The 20,395-nt window shown below is 37.5% G+C and overlaps 1 protein-coding gene across 8 annotated transcripts in view; it reads left to right on the top strand.

Moving 5' to 3' along the window:
- Window positions 1-534: 534 nt before the first annotated feature.
- RHBDD1 (rhomboid domain containing 1) overlaps window positions 535-20,395 on the top strand; it is a 52,638-nt gene continuing 32,777 nt past the window's right edge. For 3 of the 8 annotated variants that reach the window (XM_075507319.1, XM_075507318.1, XM_075507312.1), the window contains exons 1-3: window positions 672-1,127; window positions 8,384-8,902; window positions 12,278-12,410. In XM_075507319.1, the coding sequence (XP_075363434.1) occupies window positions 8,470-8,902; window positions 12,278-12,410 (566 nt within the window). In that variant the 5' untranslated portion in view covers window positions 672-1,127; window positions 8,384-8,469. The other 5 variants (XM_075507313.1, XM_075507314.1, XM_075507317.1 and 2 more) reach the window with 5 other exon arrangements.

Genomic DNA, 20,395 nt, shown 5'->3' with positions numbered 1-20,395 from the left:
TTTCACAGACCTTATTAGAATAAACACAATTCAATGCCTTCCAACTGGGAAGTTGGGCACCTTTTATCATCCGGAACCGGTATTTCACCAGAACGTGCTCGCTGAGGGGTTTTGCTTAGGATCCGGTGTGCTCCTCGCCCGCTCTTAAAACACCCCCTTATCTTCGCTGATTCGCATTCACCTCAACACCGTTCCACAGCCTGCACTGCAGATAAAGCTAACAGGAGGCACTCGCCCACTCCTCAATTGCCTCGGCTCCTAGGCGGAACCCTTCCGAGCGACGCGACGGCCAGGGCGGCACACGGCGCTGCACGACTAGCAACGAGCCTTGTTTCGGCCGGCCGCGGCCTGCCACCCCGGGGCCACGCTGCTCCCCGCGCCAGGCTACTCTGCGTCAATTTTAACGCCTATGCCAGCGCGCCCTTACCGCACTGCCGAGAGCACGGCCGCTCCCCTCGCACAGCCCACCTTCCCGCTCCCACCCCTCTGACAGACTGCGCCCCGGACGCAACGGGACGGGCGCCTCCCGGCGCATGCGCGGCCGCGGCAAGCACCGAGGGCGGGTCTGGAAGCCGCCTCTCTCGCCGCTGAGTGGCGGTCGCATCACGTGGTGTGACGTGAGGGCCTGGGATACTGCCGCGCGCGCTGGAAAACGTGAGTGCTGAGGTGGGGAGGGGGCCCTCGCCTGCCGCCGCGCGGGGACGGGGAGGCGGCAGCCAGCTCCGCGGCGCCCTGCCGCCTCCTCCCGGCGAGCGTGGCCCCCCTGCACCCTCAGCCCGCCCCGGCTGGGCCCGTTGCGGGGCTGGCAGGGCTCGGGCTGGCCGCGGCGGCGGCTGGCGGGGCGGTGTGAGGGTCCCGGCGCGCGGCGTCCGCTCCTCCCTGGCGGAGGGCGGGAGCCGGCCGTGAGGCGAGGCGCGGCGGGCGCGAGGGACGCAGCCCGGGCCTGGTTGTCGTGTCTGGCGAACCGCCGCCCTCCTGCGCCGGCTGTCCGTTATATCGAAACAAAAGCACTGTAGAGGCGTCTGCGCTGGGGAAGGCTTTCCCTGAAACCGTTAGCTCTCTGGAGCTGGCTTCTAGTAAGTTGCCCTCCGCCGAGCTTAGCTTGTCAGGCGCCGCTGGAAGCTGAAGTGAGTTTCAGAAATCGCAAAAATACCTAGTATTTCACACTTTAACAACTCTTAGAATACGCCCCCCCCCCGTAGGACTTTATTCTTGCAAATGTTTTTGAGACGGTAGAGGGAACTGTGCCTGAAAGAGTAGCGTGTCGCGTGAAAAACAGTGGGGATGTGACAGTGCTGGTTCCCAAGGTCCAAAACCCACATATGCCTGTCTTAACAGTAAACTGCAGCAAATTCATTTTAAATGCAGTGACACCTTAATATGCGTTGCATAGTAACTCCGTTAATATTTATTTTTTTATTCCGTTTCCCTTCAGCAGTATTTTTTACAGATTATGTAAATAATCAACTAATTTTTTTTAAATGTGACCAGAAGTATATTCCTTTCGTTCCTTGTTAAAGTGATAAAATGGTAAAAAAGCAAAAAACCCCCAAACCTGCAAATAACTTGCACCTGTATCAAAGGAGAAGCAGTGACAAATGTACCTCAGCTGCATTTGGTAAACTTTCTTACGTTTGTGTAAATACCAAGTTTTAAGTAATTCAAGTGTTTATAAAATGTATTTAATAATACCTGAGTTGGTTTAATTTCCTGAGGTAGTGCAGTGATGTTCTTTCTGGAGCTGCATTTTGTTAATTCAAAGAGATTTGAGGTCTTGACAAGAGTTAACAGAACACTAATATTAGAAACTGTATATTCCTGAATTGTTTGTATACTTAACCAGTATTATTTAAAAAGGATTTAATTGGAAAGTAAGCTTCCTGTCCTTCCTTTCTCCTACAAACTGCAGACATTTTCCCTCGAAGCAACACAAACTAAGGATGCTTAACTTGTAAGAGCACTTGTGCTTCACGCTTCTGAAGTGGACTCAAGGAAGCATTGGTTGTTTCATTTTAATTACATTACAAAATTCTTGAGGTAAATGAAGGAGGCTCTCCTGGTATCATTACCCAGTTTTAGGATTATACAAGTGTAAGTATTGCAATCAAGTTAAAAGGAAACCAAAAACCCAAACCCTGGACCCTAATTAAACTAGTTAAACATCTGTGAAGTTAAAACTCTGTGGCCTTGATCTGAAGACCACTGTTGTTCTGTTGTATTTTTATTTTTTTCAACTGTGACATCCCCTCACCTTCACCAGTACAGTGATACAGCTATAAATACTTACATTACTTCTCTAACTTGAATTATGTGTAGAGGCATCCTAGCATTTTGAGAGGTAGTTAATAATTACTGTCTACTAGTTACTAATTACTGATGGGGATAGTAAGAGTATTTAAACCTTTCTGTGTCCCTTTCCTTCCACAAAACTGGGAAGGGGCTTAATATGTCCATTATCTCCCTTCAAAATATTTTGATAAAGTAATTCTGGCTAACTGACCACAGAGGTTCGGCAAGAGCTCGTGCTTCAGAGAAAGAAATTATCTGTTGACATACTCCTTTTTCTTTCTAGATTGGTGAAAAATGCTTTATCTGTTTCATTATATGTGGTATATAAATTTAGAGGTAGAGAAAACAATCTCTGTGTTGCTTTTAGGTTTTCTAAGCAAAAAAAGCAGTGGTAACACATTGCTGTTTTAGCTCCTGTATAGATCCTGAACGGTGTCTGAAATGTATGGTGTGATTTCCAGAATGAGTCTTCCAGTCCATGCTTAGTCAACTTTGTTGGTGTTGAGGGAAATTCTGACCGAGCAAATGTACAGCTGATGCTAGCTGGAGTAGGTGGTGGTGGAGTAGCTTCTTAGAACCAAAGGACTGTTTGGACAATCAGACTGACCTCTGCGAGAAATAAAACTGTCAAGTTTATATCTCCCCGAGAGTAGCCTAAGGAAGCTTGTTGGTTCTACGTGCTGTGTCCTTGCATGGCATAAGGAAGTGTTGCTTGCTGTGACTTCAGTGTCATTGTAGCCGACTGAATAATTTGACAACTTTGAATTAGAAGTGGGTGCCATGTAGGAAATGAAGGTGGACAGGTAAAATATAGTTATCTTAAACACATTTTAGAGATAACATTAGTAGTCTCAAATGATGACAGAGAATATAACTGGTCTTTAAATGATAAGCCTTAAAGAAAAGCCCAGTTGATGCTCATTCTGATGTTTAGATTTGTATATTGATTCTCATTAAATTTAAATATATGATAAATATATAAAGTAAATTGATTTCTCTTTTGTGAGTGAAAACATGAGTCCAAAATTGGCGGGGCTTCCAGTGATATTGCAAGTTAATAATTATAATGAAACAATTTGAATAACTCTGTATTTTAATTGAAGGAGGGTCAGGTTGCAGCCTTTAAATATTTTTCTTTTTGGATTAAATAGCAGTAGTCAAACTGATGAGGCAATTAAAAGCCTAAATGCTTGGTGTCTCAGATGCTCATACTTAAGATGTGAGGCAGAGTATGAGATTTGACCTAGTCCCTTCTGTTCTTTCCTCTGAAAGCTGTCTCATTTATTTTGGGATAAGGTGTCTAAAAGTATTCTTGGCGTGCATTGTTTAAGATGTATATATTTTATTGTGAATAGTAATTGTCACACCCTTCAGAACACAATTTTCAGTTTTAAGTTAAAGTTGTTAGCCTAAAAGCTCATTTCATTAAGGACTTCTTTTTAGTAGTACTTAAGAGGATTAAAGAACTATAAAACATTTTCAGTTTTCATGCTGAAGCAAACATAAGAGGCAGAGGAACTTCCTTATTCTCACAGAAAACTTTGAAGGACATTTAAAATAAAATGTGGCATGTTAAAAAAAGACGACTTTGTGATGTATTTATGCAGTCATTCTATGTTGATATTTAACTTTGTATTGTTTCCTTTCAGCAAGGCAGTTACTGACTTAAATTATTTAAAAACATTTGTATTACAGATATATGACTGCTCATACCAAATTCTGAAACGTTGTGTTTTTTCAGTTTGAAGTTCAGTATTCCTTTGTGAGTGAACACACGTTATGTCCTTTAAAGGCACATTTGATTAATCCAGAAGTCATCATTTATGAAGTAATTACTTTTATGATTATGTCAGAACCTTGTCTTTTGTTATGAACTATGTAATTGGCTATACATTTCAAAGCTTATTGTAACTGACAGCTGTGGTTGACCTTCTCCTTGCATATATATTAAATATAAACAGGATGATTAATTATGTTTCAAATTTTTGAGTTTTTTCTTGCATTGTGTTTTTTTGTTATGCCTCCCCCCCCGCTTCCAAAGTTTGTGGGCAATAGTAAAAGGGTTTACCGTTTGCTTCTGCTTCCTTTGTAGGACTTTTCTTTTGCCCTAAAAACAGTTTCTGTTTCATTCTTTGCTTGGGTAAGTCTTTGTACCCTGAGACTGTATCTTCATAGACAAGTAGTGTGGGCCTGTTGAAGCTTATCTGTAGTGTGAAATGGTTTATGCTCAGGATCTGATATTCACCCTTTACATGTTTCAAGTGTTTTTTTACATTGGTCTAGCTCTAATGTGGACATGTGGGCTGAACGACCAATTTTTTTCTGGAGTGCACTGGGTTCTTTCCTGGAACACGTCTCCTGGTTTAGTTTCATCTGAAAAGAGACTAGTTCATGCACATGCAAGCCACTCTACGATGTGAACCATAGTGAAGTCAGTGGGGACAATAGAGAAATTAACTTCAAAATCATACTTCTGATCTGAACTGAAAGAGTAACTCTGGGATTTTTTTCTGTCAGTGGAGAGTTATACAATGCTAAGGTACCTCCATTACAAATAATTTTTGCAAAGCAATGAGAAGAACAAAGCAGTTCTAGAGAGAAGGTCGGTGACAGATCTGAAGATCAGGATGTGCCATGCAGATAACGACAAAATCTGTAGATCATGGCTGCATTCGCCCTCGGTGGGAATGAGATGTTATATGTCTCCATTTATTCATAAAAATCTAGGCTTACATCAGTGTGATTTTTTTAATAATAATAATTATTATTATTTTTTAAGGAGAAGGGCAATGGGCTGGATTTTGCTTCACATATACATAAATCAAAATTTCAGTTCTGTCCATTTTGGGGGGAGCAAGGGTACAGGGAGATTCTTTTCATCGAACTTCAATTTACAGCTCTAGGAAAAGACTATAACATTTCATTTTAACTGGTATTTACTAAAATACTGATTACATGATTTTTCAGTAATATGAAGTCATAATATTTTATGCTTGCCAAGTGAGCAAGGGGGGTTGTCACAGTAAAAATAAAAGTTTAAATGCTTTGCACTTGATTAGTACAAAACAAACAAACAAATTCCGAGAATGTTTAGTTCAGACATTTATCTTGAGTAGGTGACAAAAATGCAGACACGTGGCAGCCTAGATGCAAGACAAATGTCCATTTCAAGTCTGTTCTGGAAATTTGTACATTTTGAAGTGGGTGGCATGTTTTCAAAAAAGAAAAAGGACTAAGTGCTTCATTGTTTCAAGCCTCATTAGACTTCTAATAAACAGAGTAGAGGCTGAGGAAGAATGTTCAAATGGTTGAAAGCTTTATATGTTTTAAGTGAGTTGCATTCCAGAAGGCTCTCATAACTACTGTTTTCTTTCTTATGTCTTTTTCCTTTATAATCAAATGTCTAATGTGTCTTGGCTGGCATTTTTGATTGCTCCCAATAATGGGAATGATTTATAATACATAGCACTACTGTAATGACTGTAATCTCAGTCATGTTACATGATTATTGTACAGATAAGTGCTGTATGAGGGTTTATTTTCCTAGGTGCATGTATGGTAAAAGTAATTAAATTGGGAATTAAAAGAGTATCAAAAGGGGCAGAAACTTTAACAAGTAAGACTGTAGTATTTGGCAATTTGAACAATGTGCTATAGCAAGATTTTGGGGTTTCCACATAACTTGGGTTTAAATGATGTTGACTTTTGAATTCTAATAGTTTTTATGTCAACCGTTTTGTGGTGGGAAAAAATTTAGCTGTGTCAGTGGTACAAGAAAAGTCAGAGGTTTGGGCAGATGCGTGTAAGAACAGTTTGGGGATGTTGGTATACCTGGTATCAGAGCACGTAGTGTGGAAAAAGAGAATTACATTGATTAAACTTTTTATTATCTAAGTACTTTTTTTGTAACGTTGACATTAAAAAGTCAAAGGCTGACAATGTTAATTATCATCTGCAACAATCAGTTTGCACTCTAAGAGGTCTTAGCTCATTTGAACTTTGTAGGGACTACGGCTGTGGTCTCTGTATTTAAATCGTGAGGATTAGAAACTGGTTTTTAAAGGCACCAGTGTATTTAGTTATATGTTCAAAAGGCCTGGTATAAAGTGTGTTTCTGCTGTTTCCACTCTGTTTTGGGCAAGACTTAGATGTTATGTAGCATCTCTGAGATTAGACCATGGGAAAAAATGCAGTGAATTTCCTTTTAACGAAGCAAATACGTTTACTTGCATTTTGTTCTACTGCAGTTGCTTTGATGATGCTACCAGGCTTTTTGTTCTTCTCTTAAAGTGCTATAATAAGCATAAATGCAATTTAAAGAGAAATCCAGAGACTAGAAAAACTTTAAGAAGTGGCATTAATTATGTGTGTGAACTAGCATGGAAGTATATGCTTCTCACTTAGATATAAGTAGAGGAGGTAGGCTGGCCCCTAGATGATCATCTTTGATGTTCAGCCCCGTGCAGGTTTCATAGTTCCTTTAGCTGTTACAGGATAATATCATTCGGAGGTAATTTCCTTCTTTTCCGTATGTTCACTTACTTTGTGTGGTGCAACCCAATCAAATTATTAATGATACCCTGAAGACCTACAGAAACATGTTTAGTAAAGTGTTTGCAGGCATAACAGTGGTCTGTAGAAATGTGCAATTTAGTAAATCCTAATAGACATAATGTGGAATGTTCAACTTTGCATCTTAAGCTGTTGTCCTTTTCTCCTTGTAAAGGTGTCATTTTTTTTTTCTGCTGTCCTCCAGAAGAATTAGGTTGTTGCTTGTTTATCTAATAAAAATGTTTACAGAGGAAGCATTTGATGTGATGAATTGGAAAGGAATTTAAACTAAATAAAAAGTTAGTATATGAGCAACTTATTATAACTATTTTTTAATATAATGGAAAAGGGGGTGAATGGGGTGTTGAGAATTTTGTATATATCTAGATATTTCAGGAAATTTAATTTGAAACCTGATGGTGAAGTTTTGAAGAGTAGGAGTATTTTGCTGGCTCCGCATAGTTGATACTTAGGTGTGAAATAATGTATTGCGTATCTTCAGTAGTTCAGCAAAGAACTGGCATCCTAGAGGTGAAGAGTGGCCACGCTATTGTTGTGTCACCTTAGAGAGTTTTGAAAACTAAAAATAGTCCTGGCCAAGTTGAAGTAGCCCTCAGAAGCTACTTGAAATTTATTGTCTCTTCCTGTCTTCTGCAGATGGTTCCACTCTCTAGAAACCCCACATCACCTTTGTGCTGTATTCTCCAATGCAGCTTCCTCCCTCCTCTCTTTATGGGCTTGCACAGGTTAACTTGATGCTCTTTCTCGGTTTCTGTCGTAGTAACCCTATTTCTAGCTAGACCTAGAACTTTTATAGCCCTTTTGTATCCTCCATTTTATCTGGCATAAATAGGGCAGAGATGAATATTTTGCTATAACTGTCTGGAAATTTTATGTGCTGCTGTTGTATATGCTTTCCTCCTACAATTGCTGTCCCCCCCCCGCATGCTTTTAAACAAACTTTGAATTCTAGTCACTAGGAAAGCAATAACAGTTTGCAAAGCTTACATTTAGGAGTACTTAGCTGTGTCTCTGTTAGTTTTTGAAACTGTACCTTTCAATTTTTATTCTTAGCTTGTATTGAATATTTGTAAAATTGGAAAAATGGTCATGAAAAAAATTATGTATGTAGCAAATGGGAAGCCTGAAAACTGAGACTCTAGAGAAGAATTTTTAACTGGTTTCCTTACTGAAATTTGAATAATTGTGAGTGAATCAGGGTATTGATGAGAACATGTCTAGAACACCCAGGAATTTTATAGATGAAGTAAAGCCTGTCCAGGGACATGAAAGAGAGGTTGCACACTCGTTTTTCTCACAATGATTGTCTGGATTATCTGTATAAATCCCTTTTATTTGTGTCTTATACCAATTTAAAAATTGTGATTTTTTTTTTTTCTCACTTGAATTTTTGTTCTGATTTAAAAAGAGGTCTCAGCTGATTAGCTTGAAGAATTAGCTGTGTTTAAAAAAAAAAAGCAGTGATGAGCTTGAAAACAACACTGTACATGTATAATAACGCAGTTATGTTTTTTTCTTTCAGAATTTCCAAAACTTGTATGGTTTTGAATTCGAACAAAAGACTAGAAATTGGAATAATTTTCACATTTCTCTGAATAAGAAGTAGTGATGCAACGAAGGCACAGAAGAGCCAATGCTGGACTGCTTCTTCTGCTTTATGAAATTTTTCACGTTGGACTCCAGAACATTCCTCCTGTTACCCTTGGCGTACTTGCACTGAATATTTTTCTCTTTCTGAATCCCGTGAGGCCACTGCTTGAAGTGTGTATCAGTGTAGATGAAGGCTTCTACAGAAAGAGCTGGCAGCGTTTACTGCTTTCTCCTGTCCACCATGCAGATGACTGGCATTTGTATTACAACATGATTTCCATGCTTTGGAAGGGGATAATACTGGAAAAAAAGCTTAAGAGCATATGGTTTGCATACGTAATTGCAGTATTTTCAGTGCTGACTGGAGTTGTTTATATGGTGCTGGAATTAATGCTTGCGAAAATTCTGGATGATCCTTCATATGAAATGAATTGTGCTGTAGGTTTTTCAGGTAGGGCACATAGCTGGTCCAATTTAAGTAAAATTAATATTTATAGGTACTATATAGCAATATTTGTTGAATGCAGAAAATGGATAGGTGTACATCCATATGCATGTATGTGGTTGTTATGTCAAGTTATGTCAATAAAGTTATCCTGTTTTTTAATTTAAAGCATGTACTTTGGGTACATGCTGTACTAATGCTGTCATTGGGACCTAGCATTAGAACCACCTAGCTTTTCAACTAGGCCTAGCTTTTCAGCCTCTGAGAATGGTGCTTCAACACCTCTGAGGGTTCCCTGTGGTATTCAGATTGGTACTAGTTGGGACATCCTGGTAGTTGCTCATTTGGAGCTTCAGGTATTCTCTGGTCACAGACCCTTTGGTAATGAGACATGCCCAGTTCTAATATTGGCCTTTATGGTGGCTGTAGGGGACTTGAGTGCAACCTCTTCCCCTGAGGGGTTTGGCTGCCTGCGCTCAAGGACAGCTATGATATGGGGCAGCTGTGACCCACCTCAGGTGGGAAAAGAGTTGTGTGAGATGGCTGAGAGAAGCCCCACTGGGGGCCTTTCCCCCATTGCTCAGCAGCTGCTTTTAAGCTCAAGCCCTCTGCATTGTCTCTGTCTGAGCTACGTTGCATCTGTGCCTGGCCATGTGCTTCTCTGACCTGGGCCCTGATTTCACTTCCTGAATTCCTTTGGCCATGCTTTGTCACGAAGATGTGCCTGGTGATCTGGGCTCCTGGCCAACTCCCCTTACTGTCACCAGCCTGCCCTGTGCACTTTGCTCAAGGACTATGGGACTGGGCCCCTACTGGGGAGGTTGCCGCCTGCCTTGCCTCCCTGTTCCCTTTGGATACCGTTCCTTTGCGGAGCATCTCACTCTTGCTGTTCCCTAACAGTGACTGCAGAACCCTACTGAATACTTATTATTAGCGGTAAAATGACTGAAATATGTGCACTCAGTCCAGTCTCAGCTGGACTTTCTAGGGTTAGCTCTTACATGGTATTCCAACTATTGCTGGGTGATTCGTGGGGGAAGTGTGCTCTGTAATATTATTCTCTGTGAACAACTGGGAGGTGCTGCCATCAGGCTTCTTTTTGAACCTCTTTTCTTGTGTCATCCTAGACTGTAGGATGAGAACTTGAGACCTTGAAGTTGTGAAGAAGTATCTGTTTTGGGTATTCGCTTATATAATGCACCATCCATGTGAGGTGTTTCCTGTATGTTCCTATCGGTCCATACCATACCTTAGCTTAGTATCAACCCAGTTCATACTAGGAATGAGAAGGGTGAATATTTCAAGAATTTATGATGGAACTTCTTTATACTATATAACTGGGAATATAATACTACCATATAATGGGGTAGTGTTGGGATTTCACTGTAAAGTTTTTTTTTTTTCCACCACATTAGTTTCCAGCTTCTCACTTAGCCAGATAGCAACTTATATGTCCCTTTCCTCAAACCAACAGAAGGGAAGTTAGATTTAGTGATATAGTTATCCAGGTGATGCAGGTTTATGGCTTCCCATGCTTTATGGTGAAAGGGACCAAGTTACTGAAAAGCAGTGGTGCTGGCAGGCAGGGCAAGCATTGGTAACGGGCCAGATGGGGTCCCCATTTCATTCCTTGCAAGAGGCTCACGTCAGCCATAGTACAGCATTGGCTGGAGCATATATTTTGGATTTTTTTAGTGACCTAAAAGAGACTGGGACTAAGCCTCTAATCTACTAAGCCATTTGTGCAGAGGACAAAAAGTCAAGCTTTTTGTCAATTTAGGGATTACCTAGTTGGATTTTAATTTACATGTTCTGCAAGATAGATAGTTCAGATCTAGCATCGAGTATTGCAGCCTGTTCTGATATGACTTAGTCAAAAGGTGCTGCAGAAGGTATTCCAAGCTTGGAAATGTGGGACTGCAGCCTATGTGCATGTGCAATTGACCATTATTCGGGCAGCAGATTAAAGTAACTCTGACAGAGTTAGTATCCACAGTTGATCTTTCCAAACCTTCAGCATTCTCACCATGACCTTCAGCATATGTAATTCCTCTTCAGTTGGGGCAAGTGGCATTTGTATGGAACAGCTGTTGAAGAAAATATGAGTATTTTCCTGATAATAACTGTTTCTTTAAGAGCCAATCTGTATGCATATTTATGACCCATTCACTGTACCAGGTTTTAAGAGTTTTAGGGTGCCTGGATTTTTTTTAAATTATTTTATTTTAAATGGATGAAACAGACATGCTCCTTTGTTCCCCTGGGTGGAACCTGACAAGACACCAGGTCAGGCAGTTCCAATGGACACTTAAAACTTTAATAAAAAAAAAAAAAAAAAAAAAGAAATTGAAGCTGTACAGACAGGGTTCTGGTAAGCCAAGGGTGGATTGGATGGAGATGACTCCTAAACTATGCTGCTGCTGCTATTGAATATTTCTCACCTTTAGTAAATTTATAGTTTCTCAACAAGTCTAGTTTTATCAGCAGCAAATAGTGTAAGCATGTGTGTATGTGTGCATACACATATTCCTGTTTATATTTGATCCTAGAATAACAATATTTATGTCACTGGATAGATTAAGGAATTTTGCTATCTCTTGTTTTCTATGGTACTAGAAGGGAAGGGAAACCTTTTTAATGTTTTTATTTAGTATATTTGTATTGATGTTCAACTCTGCTATCTTTTCCGTGTCAAATCTTTTCCTTGTTGATTTTTCAGATTTTTTTTTTTCCAAACAACTGTGTGTGCTTTCTCTTGAGAGGAACTTTTTCAAAAACATTTTGGAAGTTCCAATGAATTATGTGAATTTGTTCTGTCATATTTGCTATTGCTTGCATGATAAAACAGTTGCAGTCAAATAGAATTGAATGATTATTGTGATTAAAGGTGATTTATCTACTTTTTTTCAGAAACAAGTGATTCTGGAGTATATGTAAGGTGATTTTTTCCATTAATTCAGAATTTGAGCCTACTGTTGAGCTTTACATGCATCTGTTTGTCTTGTTTTCAGTTATAGCTTTTCTCAACTCACAAGAACTTTTTGAGTTCAGTAATTTTGTCAATTATTTCAACTAGAACTCCCATTTTAAAATTATGTTTGTATTGTTTTGAATACCTGAATAGCTACAGTGAGTAGGTGTATTAAAAAGCAACTTAGAATTGGCTGTTATATAAATGTGTAATTTTTTAATCATTTTTTTTTTATGTTACTGAAAAGTATCACTAAAAAAAACAGCTTAGAACTGTTGTTCTGGCATGCGACAGTATGCTTCATGGTCCTGTGAAACTGCATGGTACTTCAATTTCAGTAGTTAAGTTGTTTGTATTTATTATTTTGGTACAAGTACTTCTCTCTCTATGTGATTTCTTCTTGTTTGCAGGAGTCTTGTTTGCTTTGAAAGTTCTTAACAACCACTACAATCCAGGAAGAGTCAGCAGTGTCTTTGGATTGCAGATATCCAGTAAATATGCTTGTTGGGTAGAACTCGTGGCTATTCATTTAATCTCCCCAGGGTAAGTGCATTTAATATTTCAAAGTTAGGAGAAGAGATTTGGGCTATCTGAAGTAGTTTGAAAGGTATTATGAAATATGTGTAGTGTAGTGTTATCTGGTATCCAAATGGAGTGTTGGGGCTACAGTTAAGTGTTGAGGCTACAGTATGCTTTCTCCTTAACGCCCTCTATTTTGAGCACATTTCAAAATAAAAAAACTGAAATCCAGTGCCTAGAAGGTATTACTAAGTCTTTGAGGGAAGATAACAAAAGTTGATGGACAAGGAAAAGGGACATGCGTTTTCAGCAAAGTAACCAAACTAATATACTGTAGTGCCAAGGGCTTCATTAGCAAAACAGCATTCCACTGTTTGCTTGCTATTTCTGTCCTAGTCCCTTCTGTCCATTTGTTGTAGTCACTCCTGTAATTTGTGATAAAACTATCATCCAGTATTCTGTAAATTTTATGCAGTCTTGCTGATTGTCTCCCTCAATTTTCCTGTGTGCTCAATACTGCCAGCACAGTTCATTTGCCCCTACCTCTGTGAGAATAGTGCCTTTCTCTTCTTTGGCAGTTGATTTCTGGAGTTCTAGTTGCAAATCAGTAATTTTCTTGTATAATACCTTATAACTGTCAATCTCATTGGAGAATATATGTGAAGTACAGACACCAGGCTTACAAACTACCAAATCACAGTTTATATACAATTTCCCACTTTTCAGAAAGACTTAAAAAGAAAAAAAAGAGGGGAGCAATACTGACATATTCCTCATCAGCTACTATGATACAGCAGATGGAATGCTTCCTAGATCAGAATGAGAATTCAGATATTACTTATGTTAAACACTGGTTTTATTGATTTATGATATACTGTGTGATTGACTGCAGCAAGGAATCCCAGGTTAAAAGACAGAACTGCAGAGTGCTCTGTTCCACATGCAGTTTGAAGTGTGAGCTGAGAGGTCACTTGCAAGGCATTACCACAAGTATAAAACCAAAGTTTTCAGTGCATTAAAAACATTTTTCTGAAAAATATTAACTGTTGTGTTAGCTGAACATAGTTTTTATTTGGTGATATGTTTAATACTACTGTTTATTTTATTATTAAAGAATAATGAAAGAACATTATGTCTGAAGTAAAACCATGAACATATCATACTGTATCTGGTAGAGGAAAAACACGAGTTTACTTGTTGGGTGCTGCTGTTTTTCAGTTGCATTACTGCAGAAATGTCTTTGGGGCAGAAAGTGTATAGAAGGTCCAGAAATAATGTCAAAAACCTTTTCATAATTTTATGGAAGCTTAGATTGCTGCCTGGTCTAAAGAACCTCTACATTGTTACATGCAATCTTGATAGGACAATTTCACAGCACTTAAATGATAATGGGGGCCATAGAAAACAGGTGGTAATCTCCAGAAATTCATGTCCCAGAACACAACATGTTTAATTAGTAACTGCCAGCTGCCTTGAAATGAACCATAACAATTGTAGCTCTCAGAGCACTGCTCTTACATGCTCATCTGCATGCTCAGGGCATGTTGTAATATTTGAAGTGTCTGATTAAATGGTGTCCCTTTGTAGATCAAGTTGCATAATTTAGTTTTGAATAGATAAGAGGTCAGTAATTGGGGCAAAATGCTGTCCAGTCAGAAAGACATGCAATAAATTTGGATCTGCCTTAGTGGAATGATATATCAGGATCACCTGAGAATCCATAACCACTGGAGTCAAAAGTAATACTGAGGCTATTGAAAACTTTGATTTGTGTGCTAGGAGAGGCTTTAGGGTTTTACTGGCATCTGTGAATTCTTTTCTTTCTCATTAACGTTTTTGTTATGGGGAAATTTTAAAAGACATGCAATATCCTAACCTTTGCCTTCTGTAAAGTAAGGTTATTGAGATGTAGCCTTTTTATAGCAATCCTTGGGATTATTTCTTTGATGGAAGAACAGGCATGTGAAAAGTTATCTTATGTTTAATCTCTATGCCTCTTCCAGAATTGGGCATGTGGTATCTTAAGCCTTCTATCCCTTTTGCATGGAGGTGCTTTACCTATACTCGCTATAAAAGGAAAAGCTTATCTTTCAGGTTGTTTCTGAACTAACACAAATATTTATCAGATTGACAAAAAAGACAGTTTGGAGTTCGAAGTGGGACATTACAGTTTTTTTCAAACTTCTTTTTCAGAAAGTTAAGAGTAACAAAAGATGAAAATAATGGGAGAGTGGAAAGCTAGGAATGGAGAAGAGTAGAGGATGTAATTTTTTCAGCATTCAGAAATGTTGAGGTTTGATATTGTGACTGTCCAGAATTGCTCTTTTCGCAGTTTGTCAGAAATAGTTTGGAGAATCTCAGATGTCTAACATTTCTGTAGCTCACTGCATCTCTGAAAACTGACTTAGGCATTTCTCTAGGCCTCCTTTTGGCCTGTGTTTTGGTAGGATTTATAGTTACTGACTTTCAAGTGTCTGAAAGTTTTCCAGATCTGTGGATGATGCAATCCATAAAGTGTATAATTCTTCTTACTTGACTTTTTTCTATTTTCTAAATTAGTTCTAGCCTTAGGTTTGTTTCCAAGTTTCTCTTAATGACTTTTTCTAAATAAACTATATTGATAAGTGTTGATCTGAGCCAGTTCTGTTGACTTTTTTCTTCTTTTGGCAACTCAAGATGCTTATTAGAGTTCTTCATCTTAAAAAAAGAGAAGACTTTGCACACTGAGAACTATCCCACACGAGAACAAGAGCACAGCAACAGATCTACAATTGGCAATAGAGATGCACATCATTGTCATGAGCATTCATAGCTGACAATTGAAAATGTTACACAGTTGTAAGGTATAATGAATTAACAATGACAATTAGTTTTTGCTTCATTTCACCTGGGTTCAAGGATCCATGGGAAATCAAAATCTCAAAGCAGATCATGGTCAAAACAGGTAAACATAATAGGAATACTGAGCTTTATATATAAAAAAAAAAAAAAAAAACCAAACCAAAACCAAACCCCACAAAAATTTATTTATATATATTTGAAAATATAAGAACTTTTTGACAAATCTGGTTTTAAATTTTTATTATTTTGCCTTGTACCCTTCTCAGTCTCAACCCTGACTACAGCATCTGGTGTGAATACAAGTATTTTGCATAGCTCTAATACACTTAACCTCATGAGAGGTAATCTATTTTCCTATGTCATCTGCTTTTTTAATTTCTCACTTGTTTAATGCTTAGGGATATCACTGAGTCATCACTGGCTATCAGTCAGATTTACTCTTGAACTGTTTATTATGCTGTTTATTGATGAGAACTGTCCCTCAGGAATAGAAGGGCTAAGAACAACCTATCAACCGAAAGTTGACTTTTACTTATGAAATAATTTAATTTGGTTTAATTTGCATTCAGGTACATTGTTTAGCACTGGTAAATTGACTACATGGCCTACTTTCTAAGCAAGATTAAATTTTGTCACAAAGTGTTTAAATTGTCATGTGCAGGTGACTGTGCTTGTGTTAATTTGGAAGTAAATGATATATAAATACATGGATTTGATTCCCATGGTCTCAAAAAATTGTTTTTCAAAAATGAAGTTGGTCTAGATTCTTGTAGTACATCACTTTGATATTATTCCTTTGCTTGTTCAGTGAATGCATGCTTCCTAGCCTAGCCTTGGAATAGGAGATGCAGGGAAATAAGATCTTTTCACAAAAGACTGCAGCAATAGCTTAAGCTAAAGACATACTTTATCCTGTGGTAGAATTGCATGTGTAAATAATAATGCCTAGCGGACTTTGGGGTTTGCTGTTAGGGAAGAAGTTAGGGAAATTAAGTGATAGGTGCAGACTTTCTTGCTCTGTTTTCATTTGTCAGGTGACTGACACCACAGAATTGAAACAATTCAGGATAAATTCACCAACAGTGAGGAACTGATTTGAATTCATTGTAAGGATACTGGAACAATATTAATGTAAAAATTAATACTGAGAGGCTTGTAAACATTGGGTCAGAATCTCTCATAACATGAAAAGCAAATGCAGTCCAAGTGGTTTTCCCGCTAGTGATACCAGTTTTCATGGCAATTACATAGCCAAATGAAAAAGTATAATTAATACCATTTAGAAGATTTTTCTGAAGTAAGGTGCACATCAGCTTGATGGCAAATGTCTTCAGGAAACAGTATTTAGACATATTGCATAATTATAATTAGTATGAAGTGAATGGTTGGGATAAAGTAAGATCTCTGGCGATATCTACATTTTCAGACAAAAAGTTAAATGAGACATCATTTGAATTTCTTTGTTCCAGGGAGAACATTAGTTAATATTGATAAAGCTCATTGACATTTAGAGAAAAAAACATGCAATTTAACAAGTCAAGAACCCTGTTTTTATTCCCATTCAAAGTTCAGCTTGTATTATAGGAACTGAAAATTGTACTGTTAAAAAATAATTATCTGTCAATTTTTCTTTATTAACCAGCAGGGAAAAAGGCAGTAGTTTATCATGTTGCAATCAGGAGAATGTTTCTTCATTGGTCTAACTGAAAAATAATAGTCAATTTTTACCTAGTAAAATATACATTCCAGTCAAGACATTGCTATTCTTATGAATAGTGTAAAAAGCTTATTTTGGAATCAGTTGATAATGGAGGTTGCTTTATCACTGATACTGTAAGAGTTTTTAATTATATCCAGGATTATTTACTGTATATAAAAAGCAGAAAATAGGAGTAACCTCAGGTTTCTGGATTAGACAAGAAAGAATGGTGGAATTTATAATACAGGTGAAAAGAGCCTTGGTAATATGTGCTTGTACAAGACTTCTTTGCACAACTTATTTTGTGCTTTTTGTAAACTGTTTATAATTTATTTTCAGCCAAAATCCATGACATTCAGTTCTAAATTTTGCATATAATCCTGTCTTGTGAAAACAGTTGTAGTTTTGCCGTTAACTTTAATGTCTGCAGATAAAACTCAGCCTCATAGGCAAGAAATCCATTATGCAAATTTTGAAAAAAGGCAATCTATTGAAAATTAAAATTCACTGTAAAATGTAATAAAATGTCAATAAGAGTAACATTGAAGTGTTATTCAGGATTAGTTGTTCAAATATATTTAAGTTCATTGGAAATAGGAGTATCCACTTTGGACTAAGGCATGTGGATAGAAGAACATTAATTGCATGTGTAAAGCAGTTATTTTATGTAATTTACTTTAATAATTCCAGTCTACTTTTTTATAAAATAAGAAAGATTATAGGGGATCTGAGTGAATCTGATCTCAGAATAAATGCTCTGACAACTTCAGAAGGACAAACATCTATACGTTTATATACAAACATATATGTGTGTATATATATAATTTATACTTACCAATATTTAGTCAAATGCACTTTTAAAGATCATCACTATAATAAACTCTGATTGCTCTTTGCAGGGTCTTAGCAGCCCTCTCATTTTCCCTTGCGAAGCAGAGGCAAACATGGGAGACAATTGGCCCTGAACCCAGCAGGATCTGGGAGGCTTCTGCCTCATCCAGATTGAGAACCCCCAGTTTCTCCAGGCAGTCTGTTCTTAAATGTTTTTTAAACTCTTGCTGTGACTTAATGTCCGTTACTCCTTATCGTATGGAGAGAGAATGTGGCAAGTGTATTCATTCCTATTTGTGACAGTCTTTCCCACATATTAAGATTATTGTATCTGTGAGAGAATTCTTCAGTAGACTTAAGTGATTGTGATCCCTTCAGTCTTTTCTCAGAAGTTGTTTTGTGGGCTTTCTGGTTTTTTGTTGCTTTTCTTTTTGTGCAGTATGCAAACAGTAGGCTTAGTTCTCCAGCTGAGACCACTGCTGAGTAGAGTGGAAGGCTACTTCATTTTACTTCCAGATAGTGCTCCTGTTTACATATTCCCAGTAAAATACCTGTCTTTTCTATAGCAGTGTGACATTTTGATCTGTGTTTCTTTGTGTAATTCACTCTGTGCCCCAGCTTCTATCCTGAAGCTCTCCTACTAGCCAGTCACTTCTAGCATGTTTGTGTAGTTGATAATTTCTGTGGTATGTTCAGAACTCCATATTTGTCTTTATTGAATTGCACCCTATTTTTTCCAAACCGTTACTTCATTTTGTCAAGGTCACTTTGAATTGTAATGCCATCTCCAGTGATCCATACAGCTTCCCTTAGCTTGTAATTTGTGAATAATATTTGGAATACTCTTGCAGAAATCCACTTGATTAATATCCTAAGTTTGATAATGAATGACTGATAAGTATTAAGTCAGGTTTACCAACCACTTAGGGATCTGTTTAGTGTAGTTATGGAGTTTAAGGTTTTTAAGCCTTCTTTATGACAAATGCTGTGAGATAGCGCTGCATTCTTACAGCATGTGTGACGTGCTAATTCTCCCTTTCTGTGAGGCTTGTTGCCTTGTCAAAGGAGGGATTTTGGTTGATTTGACATGATTTGTTCTTGACGAATCTGTTTTCTGCTTCTGGTGTTCTTACCTTGATTGCATCCACAAATTACGTGTCCTAGTAATTGTTGAACAAATAGTTTTATCTGGGAACAGAAAGTAGTGATTAGTTTGTAGTCCTCTGACTAGAGTCTGCCTCCTTCTCTATTTCTCTTTTTTTTTTTTTTTTTTTCTTTTTTTTTTCCCCTGCTTAATAATGGTTATAGAAGTACCCTTACAGTCCTCTGGAACCTTACCGATCCTCAAAACAGTTGGGAAAAGACACAAGTTGACTACTTCAGAATTTTGCTGCATAGACTTTTTTATTATTATTATTATTACTATTTGTTTTGACAATGTTAAAAGTTTGTAATAAAACTGCTTTTTTTTGTATACAAAATTGCATACTATCTGTATGTTTTAGTTGTTACATTTGGAAAATATAAAGATATTTTTCATACTATAAATGATACCAACCATTAGCAAAAAAAGTTATTAAGTTATTTGAGTAAATTACAGTATAACACATTCTAAAATGAAGTGGTGTTTGCTTAACTTGGCTGTAACATTAAGCATTTTGCTAATGTAAGGGAAGCTGCCTTTTTGTACTCTACAGAATTGCTTTCCCTTAGTAATTACAAGTAACAAGATGCTACTGTTGATCACACTCAAATTAATTTTATGACAGCATATGTTGAAAATTTGATGTGATTTATCAAATGTACTCATTTTCTGTATGTCAGTGATAGTATATATGTGTGACAGTGTGTCTGATACTATTTTTCATTTAGAAAACCCTGTGTAAGCATTTTCATTATAAGTTTCTACTCCTTGAATATAATTTATAATTAAACAGTCAATAGTGTTTAGGCATCTAGTACACTAACCTGCTCAATAGACATGAAGTGGAAATTATCCCCCTAAAGACTTTTTAAAGTCAAAAGTTTTTTATTATTCATATTGTGTAAATATACAGCTTCACTGTATTGCAAGCAAAGACCTTGATTTTGGGTTTTGTGGAACAGTGTTGTGCTCAGATAAATCAAGATGAGCATAAAATTTGTTTGAAACACTGCCAGGAACATAGGTGAATCAATCTCATGTTGGTGATTTCTAGAGTAAGGCATCTTGAAGTATTGAATGTTTTCTGTGTACAGATGTTTTCCAAGTCAGGCATGTATTTTTCACAAATTTGGAAAATCTGTTCCAGAAAAATCTGTTTGGAAAATTAGTTCCTTATAGATACTTTATATTGCTAACTACCTGTTACCTATACATTTTTACATCAGCATTTATGTGTTGCCCTTAAAAAAATTGTTGGTTACTTATGGGAGAGAGCCTCAGCTCTACATAGCAGAGTACAAGTTTGTGGGTGAGTGTGTGGCAAAAGAGTGAATTTCGATTTGATCTTTATCTCCCTCTAGTGACACGTGTTTTCTTGTATACTTTTACCAGTGATGCCTGGAAGTTGTATTGTCATGAGTGCATATGCTATCATCTGCGTAACTCCTTTGGATTTCTGACTGGAATGTAAAAAATATAATGTTTAAATCTATT

The sequence above is a fragment of the Mycteria americana genome, chromosome 7, assembly GCF_035582795.1.
Source record: "Mycteria americana isolate JAX WOST 10 ecotype Jacksonville Zoo and Gardens chromosome 7, USCA_MyAme_1.0, whole genome shotgun sequence".
Lineage (NCBI taxonomy): Eukaryota > Metazoa > Chordata > Aves > Ciconiiformes > Ciconiidae > Mycteria > Mycteria americana.
Note: the sequence above shows the minus strand (reverse complement) of the source record. Positions and strands in the feature narration are given on the sequence as shown.